The sequence below is a fragment of the Zonotrichia leucophrys genome, chromosome 6 (genome assembly GCF_028769735.1).
Source record: "Zonotrichia leucophrys gambelii isolate GWCS_2022_RI chromosome 6, RI_Zleu_2.0, whole genome shotgun sequence".
NCBI classification, from domain to species: Eukaryota; Metazoa; Chordata; class Aves; order Passeriformes; family Passerellidae; genus Zonotrichia; species Zonotrichia leucophrys.
In genome coordinates this window covers 31,034,292-31,052,691 of record NC_088176.1, presented here as the reverse complement: position 1 = coordinate 31,052,691, position 18,400 = coordinate 31,034,292, and the positions used below count along the sequence as shown (strand labels likewise).

The following is an 18,400-nucleotide window of genomic DNA, read 5'->3' as shown; positions in this document are numbered from 1 at the left end:
TGAGCTGCAGCTGGGCTCCAGCCCACATTCCTGCATTTGGCAGCACCAAGCAGGAATCAGCACTGAATATTTTTCAGTGGCACTTAGATCTAAATGAGCCCATAAAGCCTGAAGAAGATCATCATGTTCTGTCACTGCTCAAGAGAGTGCAAAAAGAAGCAAACAGTGACGTGTTTGGAGCAGCACAGACCCGAGGTCTGATTTAAATCCATATAAAACCTCTTTTCCTCACAAATAATGACCTGAGTGGGAGCTCAGGTTTTGTGCAGCCTCTCTAAAATGCATTGCTCTGCTGCCCAAAGAAATTGGAAGTTTGTCCCAAGCTCCCCCAGAGCTGTGAGGCAGCAGGATCAGCTCTCCAGGCTCTGCTTGCATGGAGTCCATCTGTCACAACTCCTGGATTTGGGAACTGCCAGAGCAGCCAGCTTGGAAAGCACTGCCAGCACCAACTTTTGCAACTAAAAGCATAAGGCTGCTTTACTGTTACATCAACACCACGGGGACACAGAATTCATGCTCATATTTAATGGAGTGGAATCATCATTCCCAATGACTATGGAGCAGCTGCAGAATTTTAGCTGTAAAACTCCCATTTCCACTTTATTCCCAAAGGGTTTGGGGTTTAAAAAAGCAAAAACAGGAGGAGACAGGACTGTTGCCTCACCCCCAGGCCCCAGAGCAAAGCTCTGCTCACAGCTGGGTTCAGCAGAGCCAGGACAGTGCCTTTGTACCAGCCCTGGGGGTGACAAAGGTGACAAACAGTTCTACCTGACTGGATAAAACATGGAAATAATCAGTGGAAGGGTGATTTTGTTTTCTAATCTTCTGACAGAAAAGATAAAAACCATGTCTAACATGGTCCTGTCATAGAATCATCCAGGCTGGAAAGGATCTCCAAGATCATGGAGCATGACCTGTGACCAATCTCCACCTTGTCACCCAGTCAATTAATTCCTCTTAAATATAGGAAAAGCCACCACGGGGTTCTGTCATTATCTTTGCATCTCTAGGGATGTGAAATCACAGAGTCCCAGAATGGTTTGGGTTGGAAGGGACCTTAAAGCCCAACCAATGTCACCCCTGCCATGGGCAGGGACACCTTCCACTGTCCCAGGCTGCTCCAAGCCCTGTCCAACCTGGTCTTGGACAATTCTAGGGATCCAGGGGCAGCCACAGCTGCTCTGGACATGCCCACCAACACGTTCTGCAGTTCTACACCTGGGACCAGGTAGAATTGGGAGGTGAAAGCCTCTCTTTGCCCCTCCTTGCCCATCCTGCTCCAATGCTCTTTGTCCCTGTATTTAGGCAGTGCTTTCTCTTTGCTGCTCCCTCTGCTTCCACACAAATCCTTCTGCTCCTCCTACCCTTTACATTCTTACTTCAAGGAGCATCAAGTTCAACTCCTGGCCCTGCACAGGACAGCCCCAAAAACCCCACCCTGTGCCTGAGAGCACTGTCCAAACTCCATTAATATTCAAGGCCCTTCAGGGCTCAGCATCATCAAAATCCTCAAGAAGAACTCCAAGTTTTTTGAATCATCCTCATCACTCAACCCAGCTCATCTTCCACTCAAATGAAGTGAAACAACACAGCAATTTCATATCATGAAGTTTCAGTTAAAGTAACTCCTTTAATGAGTTTGGCTGTGCTAAAAACAAGAATGTGACTTTGCATGATTTAGCATCATCTATGAAACCCCCAGTTTAAGTCACCAATTTCATGTTCTCATACTTCAAAGGACATCTCAATTTACTTCCTCTCCTCACATATTTATTCAATTATTGCCACACTATCACCTGGCACCATCACTGAATTACAAGCTCAGTTACACTTAACGCACTTTCACTCTTCCCCTGCTCAGATGGAAACTCCAGATCCTACTTCTCCATAATTATTTCCTAGAATACCGTGACTGAAAACAATTTAGTACCCATCTTCTGAGCTTTGTGACATTCAGGCCTGTGTGGTGGCTGAGCAGTTTGTCAGGGCTGTGTTATTTACAGAATCCCAGGGTTCCTGAGGCTGGAAAATCCCTGCCAGCCCATGGAGTCCCAGCTGTGCCCAGTGCCCACCTTGTGCCCAGCCCAGAGCCCTGAGTGCCACCTCCAGCCCTTCCTGGGACACCTGCAGGGCTGGGCACTGCAAAGCTCCCTGGACAGCCCCTGCCAAGGCCTGAGCACCCTTTGCATGCAGGAATTGCTGCTGCTGTCCCAGCTGAGCCTCCCCTGGCCCAGCCTGAGGCCCTTTCCCCTTGTCCTGTCCCTGTTCCCTGGCAGCACAGCCCGACCCCCCCTGGCTGTCCCCTCCTGGCAGGGAGTTGTGCAGAGCCACAAGGGCCCCCTGAGCCTCCTTTGCTCCAGGCTCAGCCCCTTGCCAGCTCCCTCAGCCCCTCCTGGGGCTCCAGGCCCTTCCCCAGCTCCGTTCCCTGCCCTGGACACACTCAATATATATCTCAAAGTGAAGAGCCCAGAAATCCCTGCAGCTCCAGAGCAGGTCACCAACAAATTTCAGAATAAATTTCAGAACAAATTCCACAGATTCAGGGGTATCCAAGACCAAAACTGGCAGCAGGTCACTGCCAGCGGGTGTCATAGCTCTGTATTAATTCAGTGTTGTACAATCCTGGGACCATGCACTCCAAGTCACTCAGCTCCAGATGATTCATCAGTTCAACCTCAGCAAAGCCCACAGTGATGTGTTAATTGTGCCCCGTCTCCTCCCACTGCAGCTCATCAGTTCAGTGCCCTGAAACTCAGAAGTAGTGTTTAACCTGATTAGAACTCCTCAAAAATAAACAAAGTGCCAAGAAAATGGAAAGGATTTAATTGTATAAATGCAGGAATCAAACCCAGAGATCAAGGGATCTCCATCACGAAGTCACAAGTGATTCAGCTGGCCAGACACTACTAAAGTGTTTTAAATATATATATATTTATCAAATTCTTTAGCCATCCCTGCAGCAGTGCATATTCTAAAGAATAGATGTGTTGTATACTTATCCAAAGGCACCCAGCTTGTGCTCCTTTAAGCTGGCCTGAAGTCAAACCTCAGTCATTATCAAGCATTCCTGAACAAAGCAATTCAGCCATCACTTTTTTGGAAGTGCTGCTTGTTGGGAATTTAGCTGCTAGAAAATGGAAAAGTACAAAACCATGGCTAATTCCAAGTCCTGCACCTGCACAGATAACAGCGACCTTGGGCCTAGCTGTGGTATAATAACAAACAGTGAAAGAGACATGAGAAAAGAGAGATGTAATACCTAAGGAATGAGGATGAGTTAATGCTATAGTTTAACCAATAGATTGCTTGGCTTACAGAATATTCATAAGCTTATTACTCGCTGTATAAGTGTCTGATGCTCTTTTCAATAGACGGAACTTGTTTATCACTCATATTGAGTGTCTGAGTCTCCCCTCACCGACAAATGGCTCGACCCCGACAAAGGCCTCATTTCTCTGTAACAGTTGCTCACTTGGGAGAGCTGCCCTTGTGCAGAGTGTGAGTCAGAAGAGGGAATGGAGGGAAGGACCTGCTGACTGCCTTGTGTCTTCAGCCATGTCACGAAGGCTTGGAGAAAGCTGTGTGCTGCATGGGAGCCTGATCTGCTTGCTGGGTATCCCTTGGCTGTATTTTTATGGACATAACCTTACCTGGATTTCTCCCAGGCTCAAGCAAAAACAGGCAGCTCTGGCAGGTTCATCCTTGCTGGTGGCTAAACCTGCACAGGCTCTCACCCTGCTCATAACAAAACCAAGCTCCTGACCACTGATTAACCCTGATGTGTCACACACTCCACACACACAATTCTTACTCAAGGAAAAAGAAATACCCAGGAAAATCCTGGCTCAAAACCCCAAAATCTCCTGCTGGTTCTGTGGGTAGCATTGGAAAGGTGAAGGTGTTGGAAGTGCCACCCCTGTACAGTGTCTCAGGCCATCCCCAAGATTTATTGCATGTTCCCAAATATTTGAGCACCTTTAAATAACACAGAATCCCAGAGTGGTTTGGGTTGCAGGGGATCTACAAACCCATCCAGTGCCACCCCTGCCATGGGCAGGGACAGCTCCCACTGTCCCAGGCTGCTCCAAGCCCCAATGTCCAGCCTGGCCTTGGACACTGCAGCCACAGCTTCTCTGGGCAAGTGAGGCTGACAGATCCAAAAATGCACCATGAGCTGTGATCCCATCATCACCATCACCCCCCTAAAACACAGCAAGGTCACTGGAGAGCAGTTTCAGCCTTCTCAGCAAACACCAGCAATATCTGTGTGAAAAAGATGGCAAAGGAAATGTTTCTGACACTTACTTTTGGAGGGAACCCGCAGGTTGTTGGACTTCACCACCTGCAGGGAGTCCGCCTGCACCCGGAGCTCGTAACTTTGGACACGTTCATAGTCCAGAGGCTTTTTCACAGTGATCACTCCTGTTCTGTTGTGAATGGCAAACACATCTGGAAGCCAGCAAAAACACAGGAATTTTATGAGATGCACAGACAGGGATTTTCAATGCCCAAAGGTTTTATTTTGGGGATGACACAATTCTCTGACACTGCCAAGCAAGTCATTCCCTCCCTGCCTCCTTCCCTCAGGTTTGGAAAACCCCACCTAGCTCATCTTTGAAGATATTTTTAAGCAGCAGAGTGGCTTGATCTGCCCTGCTACTGGAATAACCAACCCAGCATCACAGAATCGTGGAATATCCTGAGCTGGGAGGGACCCAAAGGATCAGAGAGCAAAACTCCCATCACAGATGTGTTTTGAGTACAAATGGAAAGATGGGACAAGACAAAGAGCCCAATCTCACAAAAAAGGAGGATGGGATGGGGAATTCTTTACATCCCTCCCAGTAATTCTGTGTTATTTTGGCAAGATTTCCAGGTGGAACACAGAGAGTATCCCAGAAGGATGTTTTGTTTAGATATCAGGCTCTAATCCAATATTTGTTGCAGCATGGCCGAGTCCATAATCGCTTAAATCAGATTTTTAAGCAAGTCAATTCCATCAAAGCTATTTATGTTTTTATTTTGATGTGCCATGGACTCACACTATGTGGCATCCACAGGAATTTTCACATCAGTGAGAAAGATTTTCTTGTAATTTTGCTAATTAATCTGATCTTTAGCTTATCTCCAAAGGCATGCTAATGGTAGTTACAGAATCATAGAATGGTTTGGGTGAGAAGGGACCTCAAAGCCCATCTAGTGCCACCCCTGCCATGGGCAGGGACATGTTCCAGCATTCCAGGGTCTCCAAGCCCTGTCCAACCTGGCCTTGGGCACTGCCAGGGATCCAGGGGCAGCCCCAGCTGCTCTGGGCACCCTGTGCCAGGGCCTGCCCACCCTGCCAGGGAACAATTCCTTCCCAATATCCCATCTAAACTTCTCTGTTCCAGCCTGAAGCCATTCCCCCTTATCCTGTTCTTTACAAAAAATCCCTCTCCAGGTTTCCTGTTGCTCCCTTCCAGCCCTGGAATTCCCTCCTGCTTGTCCAGGTGGGATTTCACTTTGATGACCTGAGAGTTCTTCTCCAACCTCAACGATTCTGTGATTCACCTCAGCAGCATTACTTCTCCACAATTTCTTGCAGATCTCCCCATAACCACAAGACTGAAATATTAATATTTAAATGAATTTGATTACACTTACCCTCCTCATTGCCTGAGACAATGGAGTACACCACTGTCTGGTTCAAGGCGGCCGCGGTGACAACGGTGACCACGGTTCCCTTCGGGGCACTCTCACTCACTGGGGGAGGCCTGCAGAGTGGGACAGAAGGATTTGTGTTACATTCCTGAGCAGCAGATCATTGACACTTATCACTCAGGTTAGTATGACCTCCACCTATTCGTCTGCCAAAGGATCTGTTATGAGGGAAAATCATATTAAAAAGGAAAATGTTTAACCTTTGAGAATGTAAAAGTCACTGAGAAGTCCAAGAGACAAGAGGTGGCAATGTAAAGATGTAATGATTCTTGGATCTGAGAAGTGGGAAAGCAGGGAATAATGAGAAACAAGAAGCACCATGTCACAGATATCTTTTATGGAAAGTCCTTTCCTTAGGATTTTTCCTCCTGAGAAGCTGAGAAGCCTCAGGAACAAAATGTAAACATTGATTACCTGCTGCAGTGGAATTCAACAGGGGCATCTGTGATTGGTCTCATGTGGTTGTTTCTAATTAATGGCCAATCACAGTCAGCTGGCTCAGACTCTCTGAGAGAAGACAGAGACAGAAGCTTTTCTTATTCTTTCTGATTCTATTCTTAGCCAGCCTTCTGATGAAATCCTATCTTCTATTCCTTTAGTATAGTTTTAATACAATATATATCATAAAATAATAAAACAAGCCTTCCGAAATAGGGAGTCAGATCCTCGTCTCTTCCCCAATCCCAGAACCCCTGTGAACACCGTCCCACCACCATAGCCTGATAAATGGGAAGTAAAAGACAAAATAGATCTTCTCTATATATACTTTTTATATATAGAGATCTCTTTTATAATAGATCTTGAATATATTCAAGTCTACTAAGAAAACTCAGTAATCTGTCAGAAAACCACTCAGGAAAACTCATTGATGGGTAAAATTCCATGCCTTAAACAAGAATCACTTTGGGGCCACCTCTATGGGAATTTCCCCTCTTCATAAATATCAAAAAATTTTCCTGCTAACACATTTTGGTACCAAAACCCAGGATGCTTTTCAGGTTATGAACTGCAACCCAAGGCTACCCAACCTCTGTAAGGGTGGGCAGGCCCTGGCACAGCTGTGGCTGCCCCTGGATCCCTGGCAGTGCCCAAGGCCAGGCTGGAGCAGCCTGGGACAGTGGAAGGTGTCCCTGCCCATGGCAGGGGTGGCACTGGATGGGCTTTGAGGCCCTTTGAACCCAAACCATTCCATGACTCTGTGCTGATGTCTTTAAATCAGAAATCCAAACAATTTCAACAAGGATAAGTGAGAGGCTTGAGCTCATTTGAAATCCTCTTCCTCAGATTTTCCTCATGGCAAGCAGTGGTTGAATTCATGCTTCAAACTCTTCAAAATCAATTTAGAAGGAAGTTTTGACACTCATCTCTGAATGTAGATGGGGTTTTTTAATGTATAATGCAGATTTTTAAAAATGACACTCATTCTGTAGATAACAAAATAAACACCAGATGAGGATCTGCTCAGAGAGGCTCCTGAATCTGAAGATCAGTTGTGCACTGATCTTCAAAATTCTGGACAGAATCTACAGCTGCTCCAATATCATGGCCCTGGCAGTGCTGGGGGAACAGTTTGATTGGGTGATCCCAGGGGTCTTTTCAGCCTAAATAATTCTGTGGTTCCATTAATATTTTACCACTTTTCCCTTTCATCTTTCAGGTGGTTTTCAAATCCCCCACCCCAGAGCACATTTTCCCATTCTAAGGGTAGGGAATGGGCACAGCCCCAATGCTGTCAGAGCTCCAGGAGTGATGGGACAACGCTCTCAGGGACAGGGTGGGATTGTTGGGATGTCTGGGCAGGGCCAGGAGCTGGCATAAATAATCTTTTTCTGTCCCTTACAACTCAGGATATTCCATGGTTATATCAAAGTTGGAACCCCAGGATACAATCCCAACTATTGAACCCAAACTTCTCCCACCAAGAAGTGGCCGAACTTCCCTTGAAGTCTGCCTTACAAACATTTCCTTTGGAATCAATATTGCTTTGAACTTCCTAGAAAAATTTAGGGATAATCAATATATGGAATTAAGTTTTGGATCATGCAATATGACAGTGATCTCCTCTTTTTTTCACTGATGGAAAAATCCCCTTTTACCCAAACCCACATGCCTGGAGCAGATCCCTTTGCTCCCACTGTTCTGTGTCAGTGGTTGGAATAAAATTCCTTAATTTATTAAGCTCTTAAACCATTGCTATGAAAAGCTTTTTAAGGTGCATTTAACCAATGCAAATGCTAATCTTAGGGATTAAAAACATGCCAAAAGGCAGGAAAAGACAGGAGCAAAACCTTTCAAAGCTGGAAGCATTTAAAGCTGGAGTTCTTTTGATGAGGTCAGAGAGGAAAATGCCCTTTTTATGTTGCATTATAGATGATTTTGTTTGCTTTGTCTTCTAAAAGTGTGGGAGTGTTACAAAAGCCCTGCATTTCATTCCCAGCACAATTCCAGCATATTTCTGCAGTGGGAATGACCTGATAGCTCCCTCTGCCAGTGCTGAATCCAATGGATTGACAAATCAATAATAATTAGTGAGAGGTTTTGTGTTTGCTCTGGAGGGAAGGGGAAGAACAGCAGCCCCCACTCCCTCCCATGATAATTGCACTGATTTCATTCCTTTCCTTTAATTCCAGGGATTGGGAACAACAGGAGCAATGCATCAGCTGCAGTAAAACCCAGCTCATCCCTTCACAGCATTCCTCTGGACTGTGGAGAAGCAAAACAGCAAAAAATGAGCATCCAACTTCCTTTATCCTGTGCTTCCAGCTCTAATAACCTAAGGGAATAAATTCCTTATTTTCCAATGTTTTAATGGCTAAGATGAATAATAGTGCTTTTTTCCCCTGACATATTATTTGAAGGTGTTTCAGGGCACAGGCAAAAGTGTTTTAATGCCATAATTTTGCATCGCTGCATGATAAAAGCTGAAATTTTTGTGGGAAGAGGAAAGCAGGAGAATCCAGAACAAACCACTCAGAAAAGTATGAGAAAACACCCATGGGAGTGGAAGGGAATTTCTGTGGCATTTAGGCCCTTTGATTCACTTTAACTTTTCCACAGGAATAATAAATGATATCTTGGGAGCATCCAGGGTGGGATGGAGACCAGAAGAGATCTTGCTGATTTCTTTGAGTATGAAACCACAAAATGTGTTTGTCCCTCAGAAAATAAACAAAGAAACCACAAAGAAGAGCAGGATTAAAATAAAGACATTATTTGTGCACAAAAATACTGAAAATAAACACAATTTTTTTTAAAAAAACCACTGAATTTGCTATATCTTAATTATTTGTGTCTTGATCAGAGTGGGAAAGGAAGACTGAGCACGTCTCCATTACTTTGCAGGGCACAACTACTGGAAGTGTCCAAGTGAAATTTTAACTTTTCCTCTCTACTTTTCTGCTTCTTCTTTTTCCCTCTGCTAAACACATCACTCCCAGCCCTGTTTCAATTTGCCTGATAGCCAATATGCTTTAAATTCACCATGAAACTTGTCTATCTCCAAAAGCATGAATGCGAGATTTAATAAAAAATTAAATTTCAAGCCAGCAAACCCAATAATAATTTGGAAAATTGGTTTAGAGCTGAAGCTTAATAGTGGGATGTGAATGGACTCCATATGAGCAACTTCAGTTGCCTCTACTTTGTGGACTTTATATTTTATATCTATTTATATTAAATATTATAATCCAAAATATTTTTATATATTTATATTTTAATTTATGGAGGTCCATAAAAACCCCTTGGAAATTAAGTTTTGGTGCTGTTTAATTAAATTTCTGGCCTCAACTTGATTAGCATGGAGGCTATTTTTATTTTTAGGGTGGTTAGAAGGCCAGAGCAGCTGTGGCTGCCCCTGGATCCCTGGCAGTGCCCAAGGCCAGGATTTTGGGGCTTTGGAGCAGCCTGGGACAGTGGAAGGTGTCCCTGCCATGGCAGGGGTGGGATGGGATGGGTTTTAGTGTCTCTTCCAACCCAAACCAGTCTGGAATTCCATGATCTCCATGGCAGCTCTTTTAACCCTTTCACCAGCACATAAAAACTACCTTGGCTTCCTGTGCTTGCTCAATAAAAGACAGACCTGGGTATATTTTAGAGCAATAAACCAGCATTTTATCAACTTTTATACATGTTTCAGAGCAATAATTCATCAATTTATCAAGTTTTTGCTTTCCTAGTAACTGCTTGAACAGCTTGCCCCAGGCAATGATTTTTTTTTTCCTGGAAAATAATATTTTAGTCTTAATTAGATGTATTTATCAAGCAGTTTTATCTTCAGAGTGTCACATATTCCTTCCTGGACTTGATTCCCTGCCTTTCTGTCTCAATTCCCAGATTGGTTGGAGGCACTCTGACCTTCCCATGGTATTTATCTCCAAGACAAATGGCAAGGGAGTCTGGACATTGCTCCAGTGATCCTGTCTTAACCTATTGTATTTTAACCCAAATGTCAGGTTTTGCTCTGCTGACCTCTCTGTGCTCATGTTATCCCTCCAATCTTCCCAAATTAAACCTGAGGCCACAAAGGCAGGAATATTACTGGAAGGATTCTGCAGAAACAGAGAAAAAAAGGAGGAAAAATGCCCATCAAGCCCAAAGTAGGGCAAAGTCACACACTTGGATTGGTCAGACTGATGGGATAAATTCCAAGCATAACATGGCTGGAAGGAAAACACATTGCTGGATGCCAATGGGGTTAATACTAAAATTATTGATAATTTCAGTTCCACACCCCCAGCGTGATTTATTGTTACATTTCATTAATGTGGTGTTGGAAATTTGGCCCTCAGCTTTTCCAAGCAGATTCCTTGCTGGGATCTGGCTCTCTGTGCTTTCCTCCTCCCCAGGAAACATCACATCAGAACTATTTTTATTGAAAAATAATTCCTAAAATTCTAGTTTCCTTTTCATTCGGTATAAAGAAGTATAGGGTTTTAATAAAATGCAATCAGCACTACTAACACAAGGAAAAGTAGGGGAAAAAGGATCTTTTTCCTGTAATCACCTGGTAACTCACTCCCTAATTTTTCCATGGTAAATCCTGCTTCAGTTCCTGCTGCAGAAATAATTTAACTTTATAACCACATTTGCTAATTTTTATTACAAACCAAATAAACTACCAGCAGAAAATCACTCTAAAGCAGTGATTCCAAAGGGAAAATCACACACATTTTCCTGGGTCCAAGCTGCCACTGATGTGAGATGCAAATTCCAAATGTATGTTGGAAGCTCCGGCTTAAGTGTGAGGAAAACATCAACTGCATTTACCCCCACATCTCAAAAATGCTGCAACTAGAAGGCTGCCTGTGGTATTCCCTGAATAAAATGTAAATTCCATCCTAGGAAAGGTGGGAAAAGCAGTGGAAGGACCTGGATATGGTGGGAAAAGGATGATCCAAATGGAATCCACCAGCATTACACAAAATATTTTGAGGGACAAAACACTTTTGAGGGACAAAAATAACCCCCTGTGGACTCTGACAAGAAAGGGAAAATGATTCCTGAGGGGAAGAATGATCCCTAATAGGGGAAAATCCCAGGGAGATCTGCTAGGAGGAGAAAAGGGAAACTTCCAGAGGTTTAAAGAAAAGCATCTAAGGTGGAATTGATAACCTGGAAGTGCCCAAGGCCAGGTTGGATGGGTTTGGAGCACCCTGGGACAGTGGAAGGTGTCCCTGCCATGGCAGGGGTGGCACTGGATGGGATTTAAGGTCCCTTCCAGCTGAAACCATTCTGGAATTCTCTGATTCATCAGGGCCTCAGCCATTCACAGATATTGAGAACCATGAAAGTGAGAACTGAGATTCTCAGATATTGAGAACCATGGAATACCCCAAATTGGAAAGGACCACTCTTTCTAACTCCTGAGCTCCAACCCAGAGCACTGTGGATGCTTTTTCCACCTTTCTGAAGGAAGCACCAAATTACAGAGATTCCAACCATGCAATTCCACTCCCTACCCTCACTGCTACTGTGTAGGGCTCCCCATTCCCTTTTCCCAACGAGGAAAACTGTCTGAGTAAACAGCAGGAAACCAGAGAACTGGGGAAAATCTCTTCCTGATACAGCTCCATGATTTTTTTTGTGAAATCCTTTTGCTTGGATGGTGTTTGAGTCCAATATAAAGGATTTAACTGGTTGGAAAACATTATGACACCTCTTCCACCGAGGGAAAGTGAGCTCCACGTGTCCCCAGATCTCCCTTTTTAGGCAGAACACATTTCCACAGCAGTGCTGGTGCTGGGAGAGAAATAAAATTAAATAAAACGCCACACTACACATAGATTGAGTTACAGCCTGGAATTCACAGCTTCCCATATTTCCCCATAAAACCTCAGATTGCTGGGCAACTGGACACATCTTTGCTGACAGGCTGGGGAGCTGTAATGCAACACTAACAGAAGCTGTAAGTTTGCAAAATTCCCCATTTTTCCTGTTCTGGAATGACTGAACACCTGGTTTATGTGCCCACAGGCACTAATTAGGAAGCAATGATGCTGCTCCTGGTTCCCATCCCATTCCCTGCTCCAGCTACGAGCAATGACCTTCCCCTTGCAGAGGATGTGGAATTTATTAATTAACACAACACCAAAAAGACCCCAAATCCCTTTCAACTTTTACTGTTTTAAATGGAGGACGTGCTCATAAAGAGGACAGGCTTGCTAAAAATACCTCTTTATATTCATCTGAGGTTCCAGTCACATCTGGTCTCCACTGTTTCATAGCGCTACTAATTAATATCTGTTAATTAAGAAATGAAAGTGCTGCCACAAGTTGTTGTGAAGTAATGGAAACTTTTGGCTGAAATCCTCGATCCAGAGGTGATCTGGGTGAAGTCAGGACAAAAGAAAGAAGAGCTTGGGAAAGGGAAAATTTTTTTCTCAAAAAATTAAATTATTTGGTTTATTTGGTTTTAACCTTATTTTTCTTTTTTTTTGGTTGCCCAGAGGAGGTGTGGCTGGAAGTATCCAAAGGATGCTGGAAGGGCTTGGAGCAGCCTGGGATAGTGGAAGGTGGCCCTGCCCATGGCAGGGGTGGAACGAGATGAACTTTAAGGTCCCTCCCAACCCAATCCACTCTGGAATTCCACAGTTTTTTATCCAGACACCATTTTGCTGGCACAAAACAGAGATCAAAGCCAGCATTAAAAACATTTAATAAACTGTGTGAATTGTCTCACCCTGCCTGGGGCAGGGATGTAGAAAATCTCCCTGTCCCCACCAACCCAAGGCTGGAGACACTGCTCGTGTCCATGCCTTCCACCAGTGCTGTAGAAAACCCCTGGAATCTGACAGCCAACACCCTGAGGGAGATGTGGTGACAAAAGCAGCATCAGCTGTGTCCTTCTCTGGCTCCAAAGGTCTGCTGAGCCCAGACACCTCCATCTAAATGTCCACATGCCCCAGCACTTTGATTCTTTGGGATTTTTGCCTCCTTTCTCCCCACTGTGTTTTTATGGAACAATGCCTGTCTTGGAAATCACTTTGTTTGTCAGGCATGGCTACCATCAGCTCTCTCTAAGTCATCCTCAGCCAACCCCTACCAACCACGTCCCCAAGTGCCACATCCACACCTGTGTGAGGTCTTCCAAGGATGGGGACTCCATCGTTGCCCTGAGCACCCTTTGCATGCAGGAATTGCTGCTGCTGTCCCAGCTGAGCCTCCCCTGGCCCAGCCTGAGGCCCTTTCCCCTTGTCCTGTCCCTGTTCCCTGGCAGCACAGCCCGACCCCATCCTGGCTCCAACCTTTTTCCAGGCACTTGAAGAGAGGGAGGAGATTGTCTTGCTGCTGCTCTGATTCTCAGAGGGACTGAAGCATCTCAGAGGGAGGGGGTGAGAAACATCCCAAATCCCACCTGGCTTTTGTGACGGTGTTCACAGGGGTCTTAGGATGAGGGAAGAGACAAGGATCTGACTCCATGTTTCAGAAGGCTTGATTTATTGTTTTATGTTATATATTATATTAAAAATATACTAAAAGAATAGAAGAAAGGATTTCATCAGAAGGCTGGCTAAGAATAGCAAAGAAAAGAATGATAACAAAAGCTTCTGTCTTGGACAGAGAGTCTGAGCCAGCTGACTGTGATTGGCCATTAATTAGAAACAACCATGAGACCAATCCCAGATGCACCTGTTGCATTCCACAGCAGCAGATAATCAATGTTTACATTTTGTTCCTGAGGCTTCTCAGCTTCTCAGGAGGAAAAATCCTAAGGAAAGGATTTTTCATAAAATGTGTCTGTGACAGGCTTTCTCTTGCCAGCCCCCTCCAGAGGAGCCAAGGATGCAGAAGATCCCCTCTGATGGACTTCAGGGGTGATCTCTCACAGTTCCTCACAAAGGAACTATATTTTATCCCCCACTTATCATAAATCAACTGCTCCATTCTGTATTTTCTGGATCTCAGAGCCCTCAGCTGCCCTTTGCTGTTCAATATGAAGAGCACAGCAGTGTTTAGAAGTCTCCAGAATAATTTACAATCCAAACAAAGAAGGTGGGGAGGCAAAAGGGACCAATTAATTTGCCCTAAATGATGCAATTACGCAGAGGGAGAGAAAGTGAATAAACACCACTCTGCCTTCCTGCACTTGACTGGTGTCTCCTCTGGAAGTCACTCTGGACACAGATAATGATCAATCCAAGTCTCCCTGGGTGTGCAGAGGGCTCCAAGCAGGGCTGGTGTTCCTTTGGCAGAGCTGCCAGGCTCTGCAGGTCAGCTCAAGGCAGAGTGGCACTTTCATCTCCCTTTCTGCTCATGCCATCTGCTCCCTCTCTCTTTTGTATTTGTTTTTGATTTTGTAGCACAGGCTGCAGATTTATTTGGTAAAACTGTCCAACTCTGCCCTTTCCCTAAAATACACAGGGAGGAAGTTTGTAAACCAGCTCGAGAACAGTGCTGGAATCACCCAGATTATGATAATTAGACAAACAAAGATCAATACTAATCCACTCTAAAGCCACTAATTCTCAATCCATCTGACTTTCAAGCACCCACATCCAGCAGCTTTCCATTTTGCAAGGGGAACCATTGCTCTGTGCTGCCTTTCACCCTCAAGATATCCCATGTCACTGGAAAATGAGGTCCTGTGACACCTGCCAGCTCCAGCTTGCATCACTGCCAACAAACCAAACACAAAGCACAGCCTGCAGAGTGTGACAGTCCCTGAAAACCTTAGGAATCACCATTAGTCCTACTCCCAAATATCTGAGAGTCTCAGAGATGAATCAGAAACTTCTGGGGTTGTTTTAATTCCATTTTTGACATGGAGGAAAATGAATAAGTGCCTTTGCTGTCCTCAAAAGGTTTTAAGAGCTTCTTAGCACTGTGCAAAGAACTTCCCAGGAATGGAGCTGTGCTTTGGAAAGGGAAATCAGGCTGTCCAGATAATCCTGAAGAGTTCACAGGGACACAAAGATAACCTGGCTTATTCAGGTGTTGTCATCAAAAGGTATTATGGGCTGCGAGTCACTTTGTACTGCAAGAGCTCTTCACTGCAGTGAAAAAACATTCCCAGCTCCTGGGATAGAACTGGAGATCAAGGCAGGCTCAGAAATCTCATAATCCCTGAGTGGTTTGGGTTGGGAGGGACCTTAAATCCCATCCAGTGCCACCCCTGCCATGGCAGGGACACCTTCCACTGTCCCAGGCTGCTCCAAGCCCCAAAGTCCAGCCTGGCCTTGGGCACTGCCAGGGAACAATTCCTAATCCCCAATATCCCATCTATCCCTGCCCTCTGGCACTGGGAACCCATTCCCTGTGTCCTGTCCCTCCAGTTGCTGTTGCAGGGTCCCTCTCCAGCTCCCCTGTGTCCCTTCAGGCCCTGGAAGGAGCTGTGAGGTCTCCACACACCCTTCCCTTCTCCAGGCTGAGCATTCCCAGCTCTCCCAGCCTGGCTCCACAGGGAAGATGCTCCAGAGCCCTCAGAAATTTCTGAGCCCTCTCTGGACTTGCTCCACAGCAAGTTTGCCCCAACAGACACCTGCCTGCCCTGATCTGAAATTCCAGTACCAAATGTTTTTATTTGCTTTTATTATTTTTATACACTGCACACCTCTGGAAGATACCTAAGGAACTGCAGGGAGCAGCAGGAACAATTTCTCTCTCTTGAAAAATCCTTCAGCAAAGGATTATTATCAAATGCAAAGATTGTCATTTTGCACTGGTCCTTCAGATTTCATATTTGTTCCAAGTTAAATATAAAATTAGGAGAAGAGAGGCATGTTTTTGCTGTTTTTCATTTCTTTAAGTGGGAAATATGCTAATACTCAAATCACGAGGACAAATACAGCACAGATAATGATTTTTTGTCTAAACTTGTTTAAATAGCTGAACAAGCCCATCCTTTAGGGCTTACTGATGACAATTTATATTCAATTTCTGATTCTGATTCCCTGCAGTCCTTGGATTTGGAAATATCTGTACAAACCCCACTACATTCTGCTGCTGATTATGTCACTACAGTGGCATAGGGAGAACACATTGCAATTTCTTGATATCTTGAAGCTGCTTGCCCTGATCTTATCCCTTCCTATTATTGTACAGATGTCAAATTCATGAACACATTCTCTGCTACAAAATTATCAAATAATCAGCCCACTTTTTTTTGGTTTGCTTTTGATCAATTTTAAGACACTGAGGTCGATGATAATGAATTGTCAGAGGGTAAATTTGTGAAATTATGTCTCTGTGGTGATAATAATCACCTGCACTTCTAACATTGAAGAGTTTGGGTCTGAGTCCTCCCAAGCCTCACACAAATGGTGTAGAGGATCAAAAAGTGCCCCACAAAAATGGTGTAGAGGGTCAAAACACACTCCAGGAAACTTAACCTAGAGCCCTGGTGATCCTAGTCCCAATTCCAGCACATGAAATTTCTTTGTCCAAATGACTTATTTTTTCAACAACTTCTGAGGGCAAAATTTCAAGCAAACCTTCCCTCACCATCACCATCACCCCAGATATTTCCAGCTGGTGACAACCTGCTCAGACAGTAAAATTCCACCACAACAGAGTATTTTTGTAGGTCTCTTTCAGACTAGCCTTCAAGCAGGACTTCATTTTGGCTTCAAAAACACCAGTTTTAGGGTGAAAGAATGAACTCCTTACCTGTATTCATCCTGTGTGAAGCGTGGGATGACTGAGGGCTGCAGCACCACAATTTCCACCATGGTGGTGTTGAACTTCACTGGGTCCCCATCATCGTAGGCAATGACCACCAGCTACAAACAACACAAGAAAACCAGGCTCTGACTACACAGAAGAACATTCTTCATCCTGACTTCCAGCAATTCTGGTACTTGCAGGGGCTAAAAAATCAGATGTGATTTTGTTTTGCTGCAAGTCACACGCGGCGTAAGAACAAAGCATGGAGGGAAAAGGTGACAGCCATCCTCAGGTTGAACCTCTGCTGGAAAATTTACAGAAACACAGTAAACAGGAGCAGTTTTATTCCTGGAAAGGGCTGTTAAACATTGGAATGGGCTGCTCAGGGAGGTGTGGAGTCCCCATCCCTGGAGGTGTCCAAGAAACCCCTGGATGTGGCACTCAGGGCTCGGGTGAGGATTGGTCACAGGTTGGACTTGGTGATCCTGGAAGGCTTTTCCAACCTCAGTGATTCCAGCATCCTGTAACTCCCAATAAAACAAACAGGAAAAGGCCTGTGTGACAATTATCTGTTGCTGACATTAATATCTAGAACCAAGGGCTCATGTCAGAATAAAAAAAATTAACATTACTTCCCATCCACCTCCAAAAAGTCCTCTGCAGAAAAGAGATGCTCTAAGCTCAAACATGGACAAGACCAAATTACCTTTACTTAAATGAGGCCTGTTATAAATATTTTGATTTTTAAAAACCTTTTCTCTTGTCTATTTGATGATTTAATTCATGATTTTGTGTTGGCACAGGCAGGTTAATTTGTTTTTAGCTTCCCATGAAATGTGCTTGTGTGCGAACTCCAGTCCACTGAAGAAGGAGCAATGGGCATTTTTCCAGTTTTCTCCCTCAATTTTTTCCTCATTTCTGGAGGTTGCTACATGAGACAGGTCCGCACCTCCTTCTAGCAGAACATTTTCAACTCATTTCTGCCAGTCCAAGCTATTCCACAATAACCCTTTTTTTTCCAGCCAGTATATCAGGAAAGTCACCAGCTCAACATGTAATTGCAGTAATTATCCAGATGTTAAATAGTGACTGGAAAAATTCCCTGAGGGTTCAGCAGCAGACATAAGCCCAGTGGTCTTGAAGCAAATACCAACTCCAAGTGTTCCCATCACTGATTTCTGGAGTCTTCTCTGTGTTTTTTCCCTAAGAATCCACATTTTCTGAAAAATAATTCCCTGCTGAATGTCTCATTTACTGGCCTGATATGAAACAGTGTGGGAGAGATCCCAGTTTTGGAAATAAGTACTAGAAGTAAAATAAGTACTAAGAAGCAAAAACAAGTGCAGCAACAGAAAAGTTCCACTCCTGGTGATGGTAACCAAGAAAAAAATCCTCTCTTCCCTTAGGTTTTATTATATTAATAAGAAATTTAAAAGGACTTAAATTAGCACTGTCCTAAACCAAGGACTGCTCCAGCTCAAGCAGCCCTTGATGGGACACTCAGGAGTGGAAAGCAGTGGACAGCTTTATTCCTCATAATGGAAGGTAAGCAAATAAACCTCTCTTTAACCCTCATTTAAGAAATAAGTAACTGAAAGAG

At 44.3% G+C, this 18,400-nt stretch overlaps 1 protein-coding gene across 10 annotated transcripts in view; it reads right to left on the bottom strand.

The window, feature by feature from the left end:
- The window catches only part of PCDH15 (protocadherin related 15), a 634,585-nt gene that overhangs the window by 59,560 nt on the left and 556,625 nt on the right, over positions 1-18,400 (bottom strand). For all 10 annotated transcript variants that reach the window (XR_010440717.1, XR_010440719.1, XR_010440716.1 and 7 more), the window contains 3 exons: positions 16,804-16,916; positions 5,644-5,753; positions 4,306-4,449 (listed from right to left, as the gene is read on the bottom strand). Coding sequence is in view for 3 of the 10 variants with exons in the window: in XM_064716157.1 (XP_064572227.1) it covers positions 4,306-4,449; positions 5,644-5,753; positions 16,804-16,916 (367 nt within the window). In the remaining 7 variants the exon portion in view is untranslated. The remainder of the gene's footprint in view (positions 1-4,305; positions 4,450-5,643; positions 5,754-16,803; positions 16,917-18,400) is intronic.